The 14,250-nt window shown below is 33.0% G+C and overlaps 1 protein-coding gene across 1 annotated transcript; it reads right to left on the bottom strand.

Annotated features, from left to right (window-relative positions):
- Window positions 1-373: 373 nt before the first annotated feature.
- On the bottom strand, window positions 374-13,969 carry LTV1 (LTV1 ribosome biogenesis factor). Its single transcript, XM_068768860.1, has 11 exons — window positions 13,886-13,969; window positions 13,655-13,813; window positions 11,956-12,075; window positions 10,681-10,822; window positions 9,332-9,445; window positions 7,434-7,537; window positions 6,270-6,404; window positions 5,104-5,261; window positions 3,169-3,316; window positions 1,260-1,450; window positions 374-581 (listed from the first exon to the last, which is right to left on the bottom strand). The coding sequence occupies exons 1-11, from the start codon at window positions 13,886-13,888 to the stop codon at window positions 404-406; spliced, it is 1,452 nt and encodes a 483-aa protein (XP_068624961.1). The 5' UTR covers window positions 13,889-13,969; the 3' UTR covers window positions 374-403.
- Window positions 13,970-14,250: the final 281 nt, after the last annotated feature.

Raw genomic sequence — 14,250 nt, 5'->3', positions numbered from 1 at the left:
CGTATTCAGTATGTCTGAGAATCGGCTACTATCTATTTTCCATACCCCTAAGTGATAAGGGTGGTCAACCCCTAAATTTTATTTTTAATTTTTTAGACAATTTTTTTGGTTTTTATTTTATTATGATACAGCATACAAAAATACATACAAACCTAAATTTTCACCCCTCTACGATCAACCCTTATCTTACATTTGTTAATTAAAAACTTTAATTTTTTTTTGCAAAACAACGTTTGCGGGTTTAGCTAGTATTCATGTAATGTAATTACAATCAACTGTAATTAAAGATATAAGTTAAAGGTTTTGTAGCATACAAGCACTGTATCAAAGTATTTAAAAAAAGGATATATTTGTTGATAAACAAAAAAAACATATTTTAAAATTATATTCGTATATAAACAATCTAGAATATTCTATTTCCCTGAACGTTATTTCTATTGTTCAACATAATCTTCTCTTGTCGTTTCTTCTCCTCTTTGAACGCTTCTTTATTTGCTTTCTTCTCTATTCGTCTCTCTTTTCTGTATTCTTTTAGTAGACGCTTTCGTTCTTTCTTCTCTTCAATTGATTCGTCTTTAGGCCTGAAACATAAGATTTTAAGTGTTTGTTTTATAGCAGAAATAATTATTTAGTCTACAGGGGTCCATGGAAGACTCGACGGGGGTCAACGTTAGTATTATTAAAAATAGGGGGATCATAACTCAGTATTTAACAAAAATGTATATTTTTTCAATAGTAATTATATTGTAATTACATTTATAGTGGTATATATATATATATATATATATATAATTTTATATATATATATATCGGGCACTAATCGATGTAACATTACTCCTATATATATATATATATATATATGTATATATTTATATGTTTCACATAATATAAACATTGATATACCTTTGGCTCCTCTATGACTTTCTTTTCTATATATGAATATATCTATATATATATATATAGATATATTCATATATAGGAGTAATGTTACATCGATTAGTGCCTTATTAGTGATCACTCTGTTTGGCACTGCATTGACGGAAGTAGCTATATATTGGTCCTTTTTTAAAATAAAACTTATGTATGAATTGTAGTGAAGAATGGGAGGTGATGAAATGTTACATAAATGTTTGGTATCAAATGTGAAAGATAGAGAGAACGAACTTAAAAAAATTTTTTACAGTCAAATGACCTTCTAGATTCATCCCAAAGTTTTTACATCTGTTACAAATCATCCTGTATATAGATTATATTCATACCTTATAGACAGTACGCTTAGAGTGGACAGTACTGTGTCTGCCTGGGTATCGCTGTCGTCGTCAGAGTCATCGCTATGTTGTTCCTGCTGAGCGTTGAATTTTGCCAACGAACGTATTGTAAGTTTATTATCCTTTCCCAGCGTGTCCTTGGGAATCCCCGTTTTCGTATTGATGGTGATCTTCTTGGGTTTCTGTTGAATAAATTTTTATTCTCAGTGTACAACTATTCCCCGATTTACACGGTACTTGTTTTACACGGTTTTCCAAATATATTGTTTTTGTTTTAATAACTGATTTTATTACCGTCTCTCATAATGAAAATATTACCGCTTCAAACATCAAATAACTTCGAATGATGAAAGCGAATTCGAACATTCGATTCCGAAAAAATGAATGAGAGTAATTTCTGACAGTGATTAAGGATAATAAAACACGTTTGGTTTTATTTTTTTGGTCTTCTGTAATATATTTAATTTTAACTTGTCAATGCATTTTATTTTTATTTCTGTGTACACCAAAAAATATTGAAAAAATCACAACTGTTAGATAGCAAAATTAGCATTTTCTGCAAGTTTCTCGATTTACACGGTTTCTAGTTGAAAAATTTAAATTTTCGATTCACACGTTTTTCTAAGGAACGTATCTACCGTGTAAATCGGGGGATAGGTGTATTTACTATAGCCTAAAGGTGTGAGTGAAACAGATAGATGACATGGTAGGACCCTGGGTAAACCTAACCAGGGGAGTGTAACTTCTGTCATCATAGCGATCTTTGTGGTAGACATATGCCCAGAATTACAGTAGACTTATATCTACTGATTTCAATTTCCACCATGGTCCGGCAAGTATAGCACTTGCCCAAGGTGGAGAGATGTTTAAAGAAGCTGGATGGATCAAGTGGACAGGCCATGTAGTTGGAATAGAGAATAGGTGAACCTGGTGACTTTCGGAGTCAAGTTCTTCGGAAGACGCCCGATGAACAAGTATAGCAATTGCCCGAGATGGAGAGACATTTAAAGACGCTGAATGGATCAAGTGGACAGGCCATGAAGGTGAAATGGAGAATAGGTGAACCTGGTGACTTTCGGAGTCAAGTTCTTCGGAAGACGACCGATGAACAAGTATAGCAATTGCCCGAGATGAAGAGACATTTAAAGAAGCTGGATGGATCAAGTGGACAGGCCATGTAGTTTGAATGGAGAATAGGTGAGCTTGGTGACTTTCGGAGTCAAGTTCTTCGGAAAACGCCGGATGAACCTGACGGTTTTATAAGAATCTTAATGGAAGGAATTGTGAGATTGCCCGGAGAAATATTTAATATAGTATATATTGTTAGAATACGTATATATTTATATCTAATATATAAAATTTCCATGTCACATGTTAGTTATTGCACTCCTTCGAAACGGCTTGACCGATTTTTACCAAATTTTATATGCGTATTCAGTAGGTCTGAGAATCGGCTACTATCTATTTTCCATACCCCTAAGTGATAAGGGTGGTCCACCCCTAAATTTTTTATTTAATTTTTTAAACAAAATTTTTTGTTTTTATTTTTTTATAATACATCATACAAAAATACATACAACCTTACAATTTCACCCCTCTACGATCAACGCTTATTTTTTATTTGTTAATTAAAAACTTTAATTTTCTTGTTATATGAATTTTTTATAATATGAATAATAATTATTATTATTCACACCAGAAATTTGTTTCGATTTCCCAGGAGCTAACATAGGTTATATAAATTTGAATATTGAAATAATTTGACAATCAATCGGAGCCAAAAATAATAGTTCAGAGTCGCAGTTCTGCCACCCCTAGTATATAAATATACATATATATATGTATATATGCCAGTGATATATATATATAAATGTTTCACATATTACAAACATTGATTTACCTTTGGCTCCTCTATGACTTTCGGATGATTGTACAAGTTTGAATATGTGGACAGTATTGTCTCGCAGTCCCATTTCTCTTTGGGCTGAACCTCCACTGTTATCAGATCATCCTCTGACTCTTCCTCTATCTCTTGCAAATGGTTTAACCTGTAAGAAGAAACATTTATAAATATATACCCACATTACTGAGTTGTAGAATTATATTAATTGTTATGAATTGATTACTGTAGGGTAGGCATACATCTCATTGTTATATATTTAGGGTAAATGCTTGGTTTCGGTTGATGCTGTTAGCCCTGGGTACAGCTTCTTTTTTTAATGGCCCCCACTACTGAGGGCCTCTCGTACCCTTTATCTATTGTGGAACAGGGACTTTTTGTGCAAATTTATTTAATTTTTCACAGATTTTTTTATTTTATTTTCGTTTTCTTCTTTCGCAAGTCACATTATCTTTCGGTCGTTTCATTCATTCCACAATTCCACTGTCTTTCCCTTTCGCTCTGTATCGCCTTTCATTCATTCCTCATTTCTTTTTACATTTTCTTTAATTCTATTGTTATTTTATATCACATTTTTACTTAGTTACTATAATTATTCTATATCACAGTATTATTATATTATTTTTGCTTTTATTTTGTCTTTATTAGTTCTATTTCTTTGCATTATTTAGTTTTTATAGCTTTATTTATAATTTTTCTACAGAGTTTGATGAATAAGTTTTTAGTTTGTATTTCGCTTATCAGGGAGGCTGTTGGGGTACAGCTTCATCTGAACAGAGTTCACGGTGAGGAAGGGTCCGTTAACTTAAAAGTATGTAGGAGTGGTCGTAGTACTGTTGCTTCTTGTTCGTCGGTTGCTTCTTGATCTGCAGTTGATTCTTGATGTGTTGACCGCACCTCCGCTAGCCCTTATAATGAGCGCGGAGACTCTCAACATCGCGATGCAGATTTTTGTTGCGTCTACTGTGGCGCCATCTGTCATTTATCTGTTTCACTGCCGCCGCCGCCGCGATGCGATTAACGGTCACGTGAGCTTGGTGTTTGAGTGGCGCGCGATATGCACGCCACAAGTAAAACAGAAGCTGGACATGGCATTCCAGTTGTACGAAGATGTTCACACGTAGTAAAGCGCTCTACCCGAGTAGAGCTGTGTAGTGTTGATGTTGTGTATGCGGCTTGGGACGGCAGCGTGGACCACAGGCGAGCCAAGGATTGATTCTGATAGGTAGCGAGCGGCCGTAAGAACGGTTGTATTGGTGTGGTAAGTAGGGTTTTGGTTCTACTGTGAATGACGCGAAGACCTGTACGGAATGTCGCAGGTGAAGTGGTCACCGGTGCTGTGTGGTTAGCGCTTGCAGTGTTGCGAGTGTCTGCAGCGAGTGTGGTGTGGTGCGTATTCAGTGGGAACCCTGTGATCGGCGTGAGGAGTACCTCTTTGGCATATATATATATATATATATATATATATATATATATATATATATATATAACATACCTATATGACGTTTTTCCAAAACGACGATGATTCATTTTAATCAAACAGAGACATTACATAGTAGTGTATTATAATACAAGTTGTAATACAATTGCCCACAAATGTATTAATAATTTTACAATGCCCAGAGAAATATAAAATAAGCTTTTCTTTCGAATTATCGAACTTTAGAACGAGACAATCGGGTAATTTCGGGTTCGTAGAGCGCTATCTCTGTCCCACACGACTTATGTCACGTTTTTTCAGCCATTGTATTTCGTGCGACAGAGATAACGTTCTACGAAGCCGAAATTAGCCGATTGTCTCTTTCCAGAGGTCGATGTGCAATATTTATCGCCGGGTATTGTATAAGCATGCTATATCTTATGTCGATATGCAGTGATTACGGGTGTATTTTTTTTTAAATCAAGCCGCTGAAAAAATAGAATAAAGAGGATAACCTTGCAATCTCCTTCTCTTTGTCTAGCTTATATCTCCTTTGCGACTCTTCAAATTCCTCGGCAGCCTTTAGAAGCATATCATGGGAGTGCGGTAGGAAGCCGTCGATCTCCTCCAAGTCCAAAGCCCCTAACTCCGTGTCGTCATAGTCCGCGAACATCTATGAAATATTTTCACTTTAATTTTAATTTTTTTATTATTTAAAGTTTATATGTCGAACATAGAAATTTTTAACCACCTTTTATGATATTAAAACATTACACCAGCCCTGACCTCTTAGACGTCAAAAATAATTTTATTAAAAAATATTTACAACTGTGATCATAAATTTAGGTGATATTGTCATTTACCAGAATGAGACTATTCTATATTGAGGATTGGAAGAAGGTTTGGCAATGAAAGGCTTTTATATACTTCAAAGATGAAATTGATTTGGAAGAATAAATAAAGAATAAATATGTTTATATATCTAATATATAAAATTTCCATGTCACAATGTTAGTTACCGTACTTTTCCGAAACGGCTTGACCGATTTTTACCAAATTTTATATGCGTATTTAGTATGTCTGAGAATCGGCTACTATTTTCCATACCCCTAAGTGGTCCACCCCTAAATTTTTGATTTCATTTTCATACACTTTTTGTTTTTTTTTATGATACAGCATATAAAAATACATACAACCCTATAATTTTCACCCCTCTACGATCAACCCTTATTTTTTATTTGATAATTAAAAACTAAATTTTTTGTAAAGCAACGGATCAGCTAGTATATATATATATATATATATATATATATATATATATATATATATATATACTACTAGTATAACTATATAACTTTCCATTGAGTGTTATATTTTGCTATGAACCCTACTTCCTTAATGTCATTCTCCTATCTCTTACTCTTGTCCATTTCTCCTTCTCCCTCATCATTTCTTTTACATTTTATTTTCATTTAATTATTTTTCCTAATTTCTTTTAATTTATATTGTGATTCTATCTATTCCGTTTAACAATTTTCTTTTTTTGACTAATTTTTCTACCAAAAACAAAACACATATTATATACTCCCTTATTTTCTTCTATTGGCATTTCTGTATTCTTCAAAATTTCTTAAATAAAAGCAAGTAACTACTCGCGTAATTAACAAAAGGTTAGTCTTACCTTCTCGAACCTGTTGTCCAACAAGGACAGGGCTTCATTCCGTCTGATGACGCTCGAAGACATGGAGTACTGTGAGAAGCGTGACTTGGTGTCGTCCTTGTCTCTGTTCGTCCACGACGGCATTTTAGGGCTTCCCTGAATAGAAATACACATACAATACATTCTGAAATAAGGCAATACATATACATACATATGGCAACACTTTAAAATTCACTAAAATGACCACCAAAAAAGGAGGGATGTTAATGACAGTCTGAAGGGTATTACTCTTCCAATGCACATCAAAGGAGATTGCACATGTAATTAAATGGATTGAATTTTTAAACGGTTTTATTTAGTTCGACCCGTACGGAATTTATTTGGGTCAAAATTAGAAATTGAAATTTAAGCACCTTCCCATTGTCAGATTGATCTGAAATTTGGTACACACATTAATTTAGATGACAATACAATATAATAAAATCTATAACATTATAAATCTAAGATGGCCGCCGCTACAAAATGGCGGATTACGTATTTTTCCTTAACCCCCTCAATATGGGTATCAAATGAAAGGGCTACACTAGTAAAACACGATGATTATGTCAAAATTTAAAATTCAAGATGGACGCCGTTCCAATATGGCGGACTTGGTACATATTTTTCCACAACCACCACAATATGGGTATCAAAAAACCGTTTAACTTAAAAGTTTTTTAAATGTATTTTTATTTAACCAAAGTTTAACTGTAGTGGACAATTGTTCATGTGTAAAAATATTCAAGAATAGATAAAAAAGTAAGATATGAATAATAAATTAGTAGTAAAATAAAATGTTGGAAACAAAAGTCAAAACACAAAACTAGGAAACAATAATGTGATAGATAATATGTGGTACTTTGCGAATGGAGAAGAATGTTCAAAGGCGATGGTTGAATGACAATAATGCTTATGGAGTGATAGATTTTATTATGGATGCAAGAAAGAGAAAGCACGAGAGATACTGTTAAGGAAGAAAGAAGACGACTGTTACTAAAACAAACTAGTAGAATTGTTCATCACCGTTTACCCCCCTTTTTTGTGGGCATTGGAACCGATAGGATTATGATTACCGATATGATTGAATAAAATATCGGCTATATTTTATTAAAATTTGTAAGAAAATATATAAACGAACAAGCATACCTGTGAATTGCTGTCATCATCAGAATCAATGTCGCTAACGAAGGCATGTTTGTAACCATCAGCTTCAAAAATGCTGCCTTCATCGTCTTCATATTCTTCATCACCTTTATGCAAAAATAATTAGATTTACAAATATATACACAAAGTTATTGGTATAGATGAAACTTGAGTTGATTGTATATCTTTAGGTGAGGTTGTCTTGCGGCTGATGATATGGCGTTTCTTTTTTTTTTTATATTCCTTAGACATTTTTTTTAATTCGCGTTTCTGCATGCCAGTGTTTACTAGGTCTGTTAAAGTATTTATTGACTTAAACAACTTGCATTCACCACTGAGGGACCCACAAGTGGAGATAAGTTGAAGCCTGATTTCTGAGTTTTTAAATACAGTATGATGTATCATAAACACTTTAGTATATAGCCTTAATTGTCACTTTTTAGGTAGAAATGGTAAAACTACTTTACAGTGGAGTCATTTTTTAAAATTTTAAATATTATCTCGCAATTGAATAAGAGTTTATAAGATATACAGAGATATATTATTTTATTTATTTACACATTATTGTAAACCAAAACCTCTATACAATATCAAAAAGAAAATGTAAAAAAATAACACAGACTATAACAATACTACTTTTAAAAAAAGAAAATTTATATGGAGGTATAAGAGGCGGTCTTATCGCCCAAGACCATTTCTACACCACGACCTTTAATTACATGAATATTTATAAATACATATAGTACGTATTTTACTGTTGTATAATGTTCTTTCCAACAAAATTAAAAAAAAATTCTATTTTTCTCTTCATCTAGACCCTCAAGCAAACACAGTAATATTAAAAAAATATTTTTCGTAAAACAGGCTAATAAGGGTTAAATAATAGTTATTTTAAATTATTATTAAATGATTTATTTTAAGAACAATAATTAATTTTAATGTGTAGTAATCCGAATTTAGAAAATGCTTTTTCTTATTATATTATCTGTGAAACGATTGATTTTTGGATGAATGTAGAATTTTACTATACATACAATCGTTTAAATCTTTTACATCTGTAAGCAATCACCCTGTATAATGCCAATACAAGGAATTGCCAGAAAGAGACCCAGACTTGATATAAGTTTTCACTTGACATGTGTTTTAAAGGTTTTACTTTACACCTACTACTAGTTTCCTAACTACATTATCATTACCTTATTACTTCTGAAACCATTGATATTCAATAGTATGTAGTATAGTAAACAAAGCTACATATTCATAGTTTTAAAGAGTTTATACATAAAATAAATTATTCAGTGTATCCTGTGAAGTTGTTACAATTTAAACCACGTCATTTTAAATTTATTACATTTATTTAACTACTTGTATGACGGATTTAATACATTTTAGTGTTGACAGCTGTATTGGTCACCGATTTAAAATTGCGCGTTTAAAGAAAGATGTTTCTATATATATATGTGTGTGAATAAGGTCACTCTATTTGGCATCCTTCTCACAGACTTTAAGAACTTTTTTGACTCTGTGTTTGGCACTAATCGGTGTAACATAACTCCTAAAGATACCCCGTGGAGGGGTGAAACACGTGTTGAGTGATTTAACTGTGGCAGTTGTGTTATTCGCATTGTTTGCCGCATGCGCATTTATCAGCGGGCTGGTGGGCGGTGCACTTTCTTGCACGACTACCACTGCATGTGCGGAAGTGGATAAATATTGGTCCTTTTCTTACTTAGGGTGGACTTCCGCAAAATAACGCCTGATTTCAATAAAGACTTTAAGAAGGTTTATGAGTATCGAACGGCGTATGCGCACGGAGCTGCCACAACCTTATACCAGTTCTGTACAAGTCAATCCAATATGTTACAGTTAAAAATAATACAATAGACAAATGTTCAACATACCTTCTCCCATAGCCATTTCGATGAAGTTATCCTCTAGCTGATTAACAGGGTCTTCAAAGTCAAAATCATCATCAAGGGCTGCTACCACCTCGGGATCCAAGTTCAGACAAAGACCTTTAACATTAACAGTAAAACAAACGTTCATCCAAGTTTTCAATCTCCACAGATTAAAAAAATGCGAACCAATTCTATATTTGCGGTTAAAAATTTCTTTATCATATCTAATAAGTACATGCATAATAACAAAAGGATTTCAATAGATATCTAACTATATATCCTTTGTAAATGCAGTCAAATGGACTAATAAAAAAGTTACATTCAAATGTTAAATTCAGCCTTTTGAAGAGGCTTCAACAAGCACTGGAAATGAGGGGGTCCTCCCTCAAATTCTACAGGGCAGTGGCAATAAATGCAATAAATCGGAATAAAATGTAGATAGGTAATATTGAAATTCTATAAAATAAAAATTACTTTAGTAATAAAATAAATAGTAATAAAACTAAACTGTGATAAAATTGTGATACATTACTGTAGAAGAAAGTATAACAAAAAACAATAATGTGATAAGTAAAATAGTTATAGACATAACTGAAGTATTTGAGGATGAATGAATCGAACGGAATGGAAGAGAAAGATAGATGGAACTGTAGAGTGAAAGAATGGAGAGTAAGATAACAAGAAGTATGGAAGAAGAGTACATAAATAAAAAACAAATGTAAAAAAGAATAATAAAGAATTATTAATCCCTGTTCCCACATAAATAGGGGTGGAATGAGTGGTCCCCAATATCTAGAGCCAAAAAATTAAAAAAAGCACTGGACATGTGACATTTAATTTGAAAAATATTAGTGAAGGTGTAATAACGGCAAATGAGCTTTGCAATTTCTTAACAAATATTGATCTGTGAAAAGAAGTCTTATATTTAAGAGGCAAATTGCTATTGCAACTGCAGTTTGTCGGTCTGAATTGAAACTTTTAAATACTGTAAAGCAAGAGAATTACAATTTTTCAAACCATTGTTTATTAATATAAAGCCTTAAGATAAATTAATCAAATGTACAATAACTTTAATGAAATTGATTCTTTTATATTTTATCACCTAGTAAGATATCTCCTATATTACAATACAAAATACCATTCCATATTAGCGGCATAATTATGGAACATATGCCTAGCAAATAGAGCATTTACTGCAAATAATAGAGTTCTACAAGATATCTTATATCTTTCATTTTTTAGTTTTAAATCTAAAACCAAAGATATAATATTAAAAAAATCTTATTATAGCAATCAACAGTTTTTCGTTCATCAAAACGTGTGAAACTTGGTTCACTGTTATTAGATATTACCTTGTGATGCAGCTTTATTCAGGAGCCCCACATCTTCCTCGACTTCGGAGGCAAACACAGAACTCGGAAGAGTCAGAGATTCTGGAACATCTTTTGTGTCCTTACTTGTTTCTGCTTTTTCCTTTCTTTTGTGTATTGCTTTCTGTAAATATAGAAATATATTACAATACCCGACGATAAATATTGCACGTCGACCTTTGGAAAGAGACAATTGGCTATTTTTGGCTTTGTAGTTATCTCTGTCGCACGAAATACAAACAGTGTTGTATCTTTTAGGAGCTGTGTTACAACAAATATCATTTGCTTCTTTAGATAAATATTTTTATTCTTTGTATAAAACTTTGAATTACCAAAAACTCACATTAAATTTAACTGTTGCTCACAAAGATCAATTATGTACAGGGTGATTGGATAAAGGTTTATAATCCCTGTTCCTATCTAAAATTAAATGGTTTCTGGTAAGTTGGTGTTCGAACTTTAATGCACAAATATTAGGAGGACCAGAAGCAATGTCATTTCTGTCGACACATTTTACTGAATAACTGATTGGTTTTTACTGATCCGGCATTGTAAATTTGTATACTAGATGGCAAAAGGTTGTTCATGGCGAAGGTGAATATATTGTTCTCAGATGATCAAAAAAAATACGTGTTAAATATTTGAACAATAAATTATGTTGCAAAATAAAATAGTAAGGAAACCTAGAATGTAGTGGTTGAGGATGGATGTATGGCTAATGGAATGAAAGAGAAAGACTGGGAAAATTGTAGAATGAAAGAAACACTACGACAGACAAGATGATATATGAAAGAGAAGAATGATAATAATAAAAAATATGAATAAATTATTAGAATTAAAAAGTCCCTGTTCCACACGAGATAGGGGAACGAGAAGTCCCCAACAGCGGGGACCATTAAAAAAAAAAAAGAATACATTGTTCATTATAAATAAGAACTTGTAAACAATAAAATCTATATATTTAACTTCAATAGTGCAATGTAGTTAAAAAATAAGACACTTTTTACAACAACCTTCTGTACAGTAAAGTGTAAAGTTGTACAAGAGTTTTTTTCTTTGACTAACCTCACCAAGAGACCCTGTTTCTTCACGAAGTCCTCTACATTTAGTGCAGAGGTGTTTATTTCTAATAAAAACTTGTTAAAAATGTAGTCGTGTGAATTTAACTTAAGAAAGCGACATTACTTTTCAGTCCCCCTAATATACTAATGAACAGAAGTAATTTAAAGAAAAAAATGAAGTAAGAGATATACTTACAGGTTGAAGAACCATTGTGACTTCTTGGGTGTCTTTGAGATGCTGCAGATAATTGTAATCATCATCAAAGTATATTCCATATTTGCGTTGTTCCTCTTTTCTCTGATCTAATGTTAAATCCTGAAATTTTAATACATAGCAACACTTAGTACTAACAAATATTGAAAAATAAAGAACAAAAAAGGGAACTAGGCATATACTGTATTTTGATACATATGGCTGTGAAACACTATCCTCAGAATCACTAGCAAGTGAATAAACTTCTGAGTAAATAGTAAAACTCGGTTATATTTTAAAAATAAAATATGAAAATGGTACAAAGGTGTTTGGAATTACTAATCGTACAAAATATGTGAGGCCAGTCATTTATCTCTACATAACAACAAAGACACATTGAAAATGGCGACGCAAAATCACAGTCTCTCAGTTTGGGAGATAAAATAATGCTGTGCTTTTGCAACACAGCAACCCTACTCGCACCACCACAACATCAGTTTTTAAGCACCACCTGTTTCCTAATTGCAAACAGCATAGTCAAACCGATGTTGAATCTGGATCCCTTCTTAGCTCCCCTGTGGTCCATGCTGCCATCGCATATACAACATCAGCCACATATACAACATCAATACAAACAATACACAGCTCTTCACGGGAAGAGTGCTTTGCTACATGCAAACAACTTCATGCAACTGGAACACTGTTGTCTAGCTTTTGTTAATTTTTAAGTACTTAATTTCACAGATACTTCCACTCTGTGAAATCAGCTCTGATGAAGCTGTAAAAGCCCCCAGGCTAACAGCACCAATTTCAACCAAGAATAAGAAGCAAGACATAGCAGTGAAACGGTTAATCTAACACTATGTTTAGATTGGTATATGTTATCTATTGCATAGGTTCTACAAAGGCTGATAAATAAACTATAATGATGATACTCTTAAGGTGGTTTAACCTATCAAGATAAACTATGCCCAAGGGTTCAACATAAATAGGTCTTCAATCATCATTTCAGTCCTAGGACGTTCACTGCTGGCCTCCCTCTTAGAACTCCAGTAATACTCATCAGAAGTGGTCAGTATCCTCATATGTCATCTATTATTTTTGCCGGTCCCAGGTCTACACAAGAACTTTAGGACCTCAACCGCCACCTAAACTGAACATTATTTGAGCTGCCTACTTCTATTTTAACATTATCTATTTGTTGTCCTATGTCGGTTACTTTGGTTTTTTGTTGGATGTCCACATTCCTGATTCAATCTTGTAGAAAAATTCTATGCATAGCCCTCTACATAGCTGAGCCAATGAGGCCGTATATGAGAGATGTGTTTAACATATAGATATTACTAATATCTCTTTCTATAATGTGCTGAAGTAAGAAGCCTGTGTCTTAGAGACAATAAAAACATCGTAAACATGATGTAAATATGTTAACATGCTGCAACATGCTGAAGGATAGCACTATAAAGAGTGAATATAAGTTCATTTCTGGTAGGGACAGAAGTCAGGTTAGTGCAAGCAAAATTGAAGAGATATTGACTAAATGATAGGGGGAAGTAAGTACTAATATTATTCCACAGTTTTTTTCAAACTGGATGTTACGATCTAAGAGCAATAGTTAGTCTTTGTTGCCTCAGAGTAACGTCCTTCTAGGTCCAACTTATGAAGATACGACCGTCAACAGTGAAAACTAAATAATAATTACCGGTTCTTTTTCCCTTTTTTGTGGAACAACAGCGTTAACTGGAACAAGAACACGTTGTGGTGCACTCTCATCGGCTACCAGAGGATCCCTTTGGGAGCGATGTACCAAATTAAATGTTACAGCCTTTTTACGATCAATAAACTTCTTCTTGGTCTTCGGCTGAAAATTAAATAAAAGTTAACACTTATCATAAGCACTGAGAGATACATTATACGTATATTATTAACTAACCATTTTGAAAATTTACAAAACACCAACTTTTATTAAAATATTAGTGCAAAAACATGTGTTGTTTTGGCAGCCACAGGCTAAAAAGATCATTAGTGTCAGTTTCACAAATTGTCAAAGTGAAAGGATGACGTTCGAAAACATATATAATACTTTACAGATATACATCAAAAATAAAAATTTGATTAAAGAAATTTAAGACTAAAGAGAGTTTCCATCCCAACTTCATCGAAACAATGATATGCGATGCATACCAAATGGTTGTTCAAAGTAGAATATTTACATTAACAACTACTATGTTTGCCCGTGGTATTTATTGAAAACTGAAAACACTATTTTAAAAATCGGCACTCATGTATGCTGCTGTC

The sequence above is a fragment of the Battus philenor genome, unplaced genomic scaffold (assembly GCF_028537555.1).
Source record: "Battus philenor isolate CCGP_79_NKW_IND1 unplaced genomic scaffold, ilBatPhil1.0.hap1 SCAF_27, whole genome shotgun sequence".
Classification (NCBI taxonomy): Eukaryota; Metazoa; Arthropoda; class Insecta; order Lepidoptera; family Papilionidae; genus Battus; species Battus philenor.
Note: the sequence above shows the minus strand (reverse complement) of the source record. Positions and strands in the feature narration are given on the sequence as shown.

Coding starts and splice junctions, on each gene's coding strand:
- LTV1 (XM_068768860.1), bottom strand. Junction 10,823..11,955: donor TCACAATGGTTCTTCAACCT/GTAAGTATATCT, acceptor CTATATTTACAG/AAAGCAATACACAAAAGAAA. Junction 3,317..5,103: donor AAAGAGAAGGAGATTGCAAG/GTTATCCTCTTT, acceptor TTCTTCTTACAG/GTTAAACCATTTGCAAGAGA.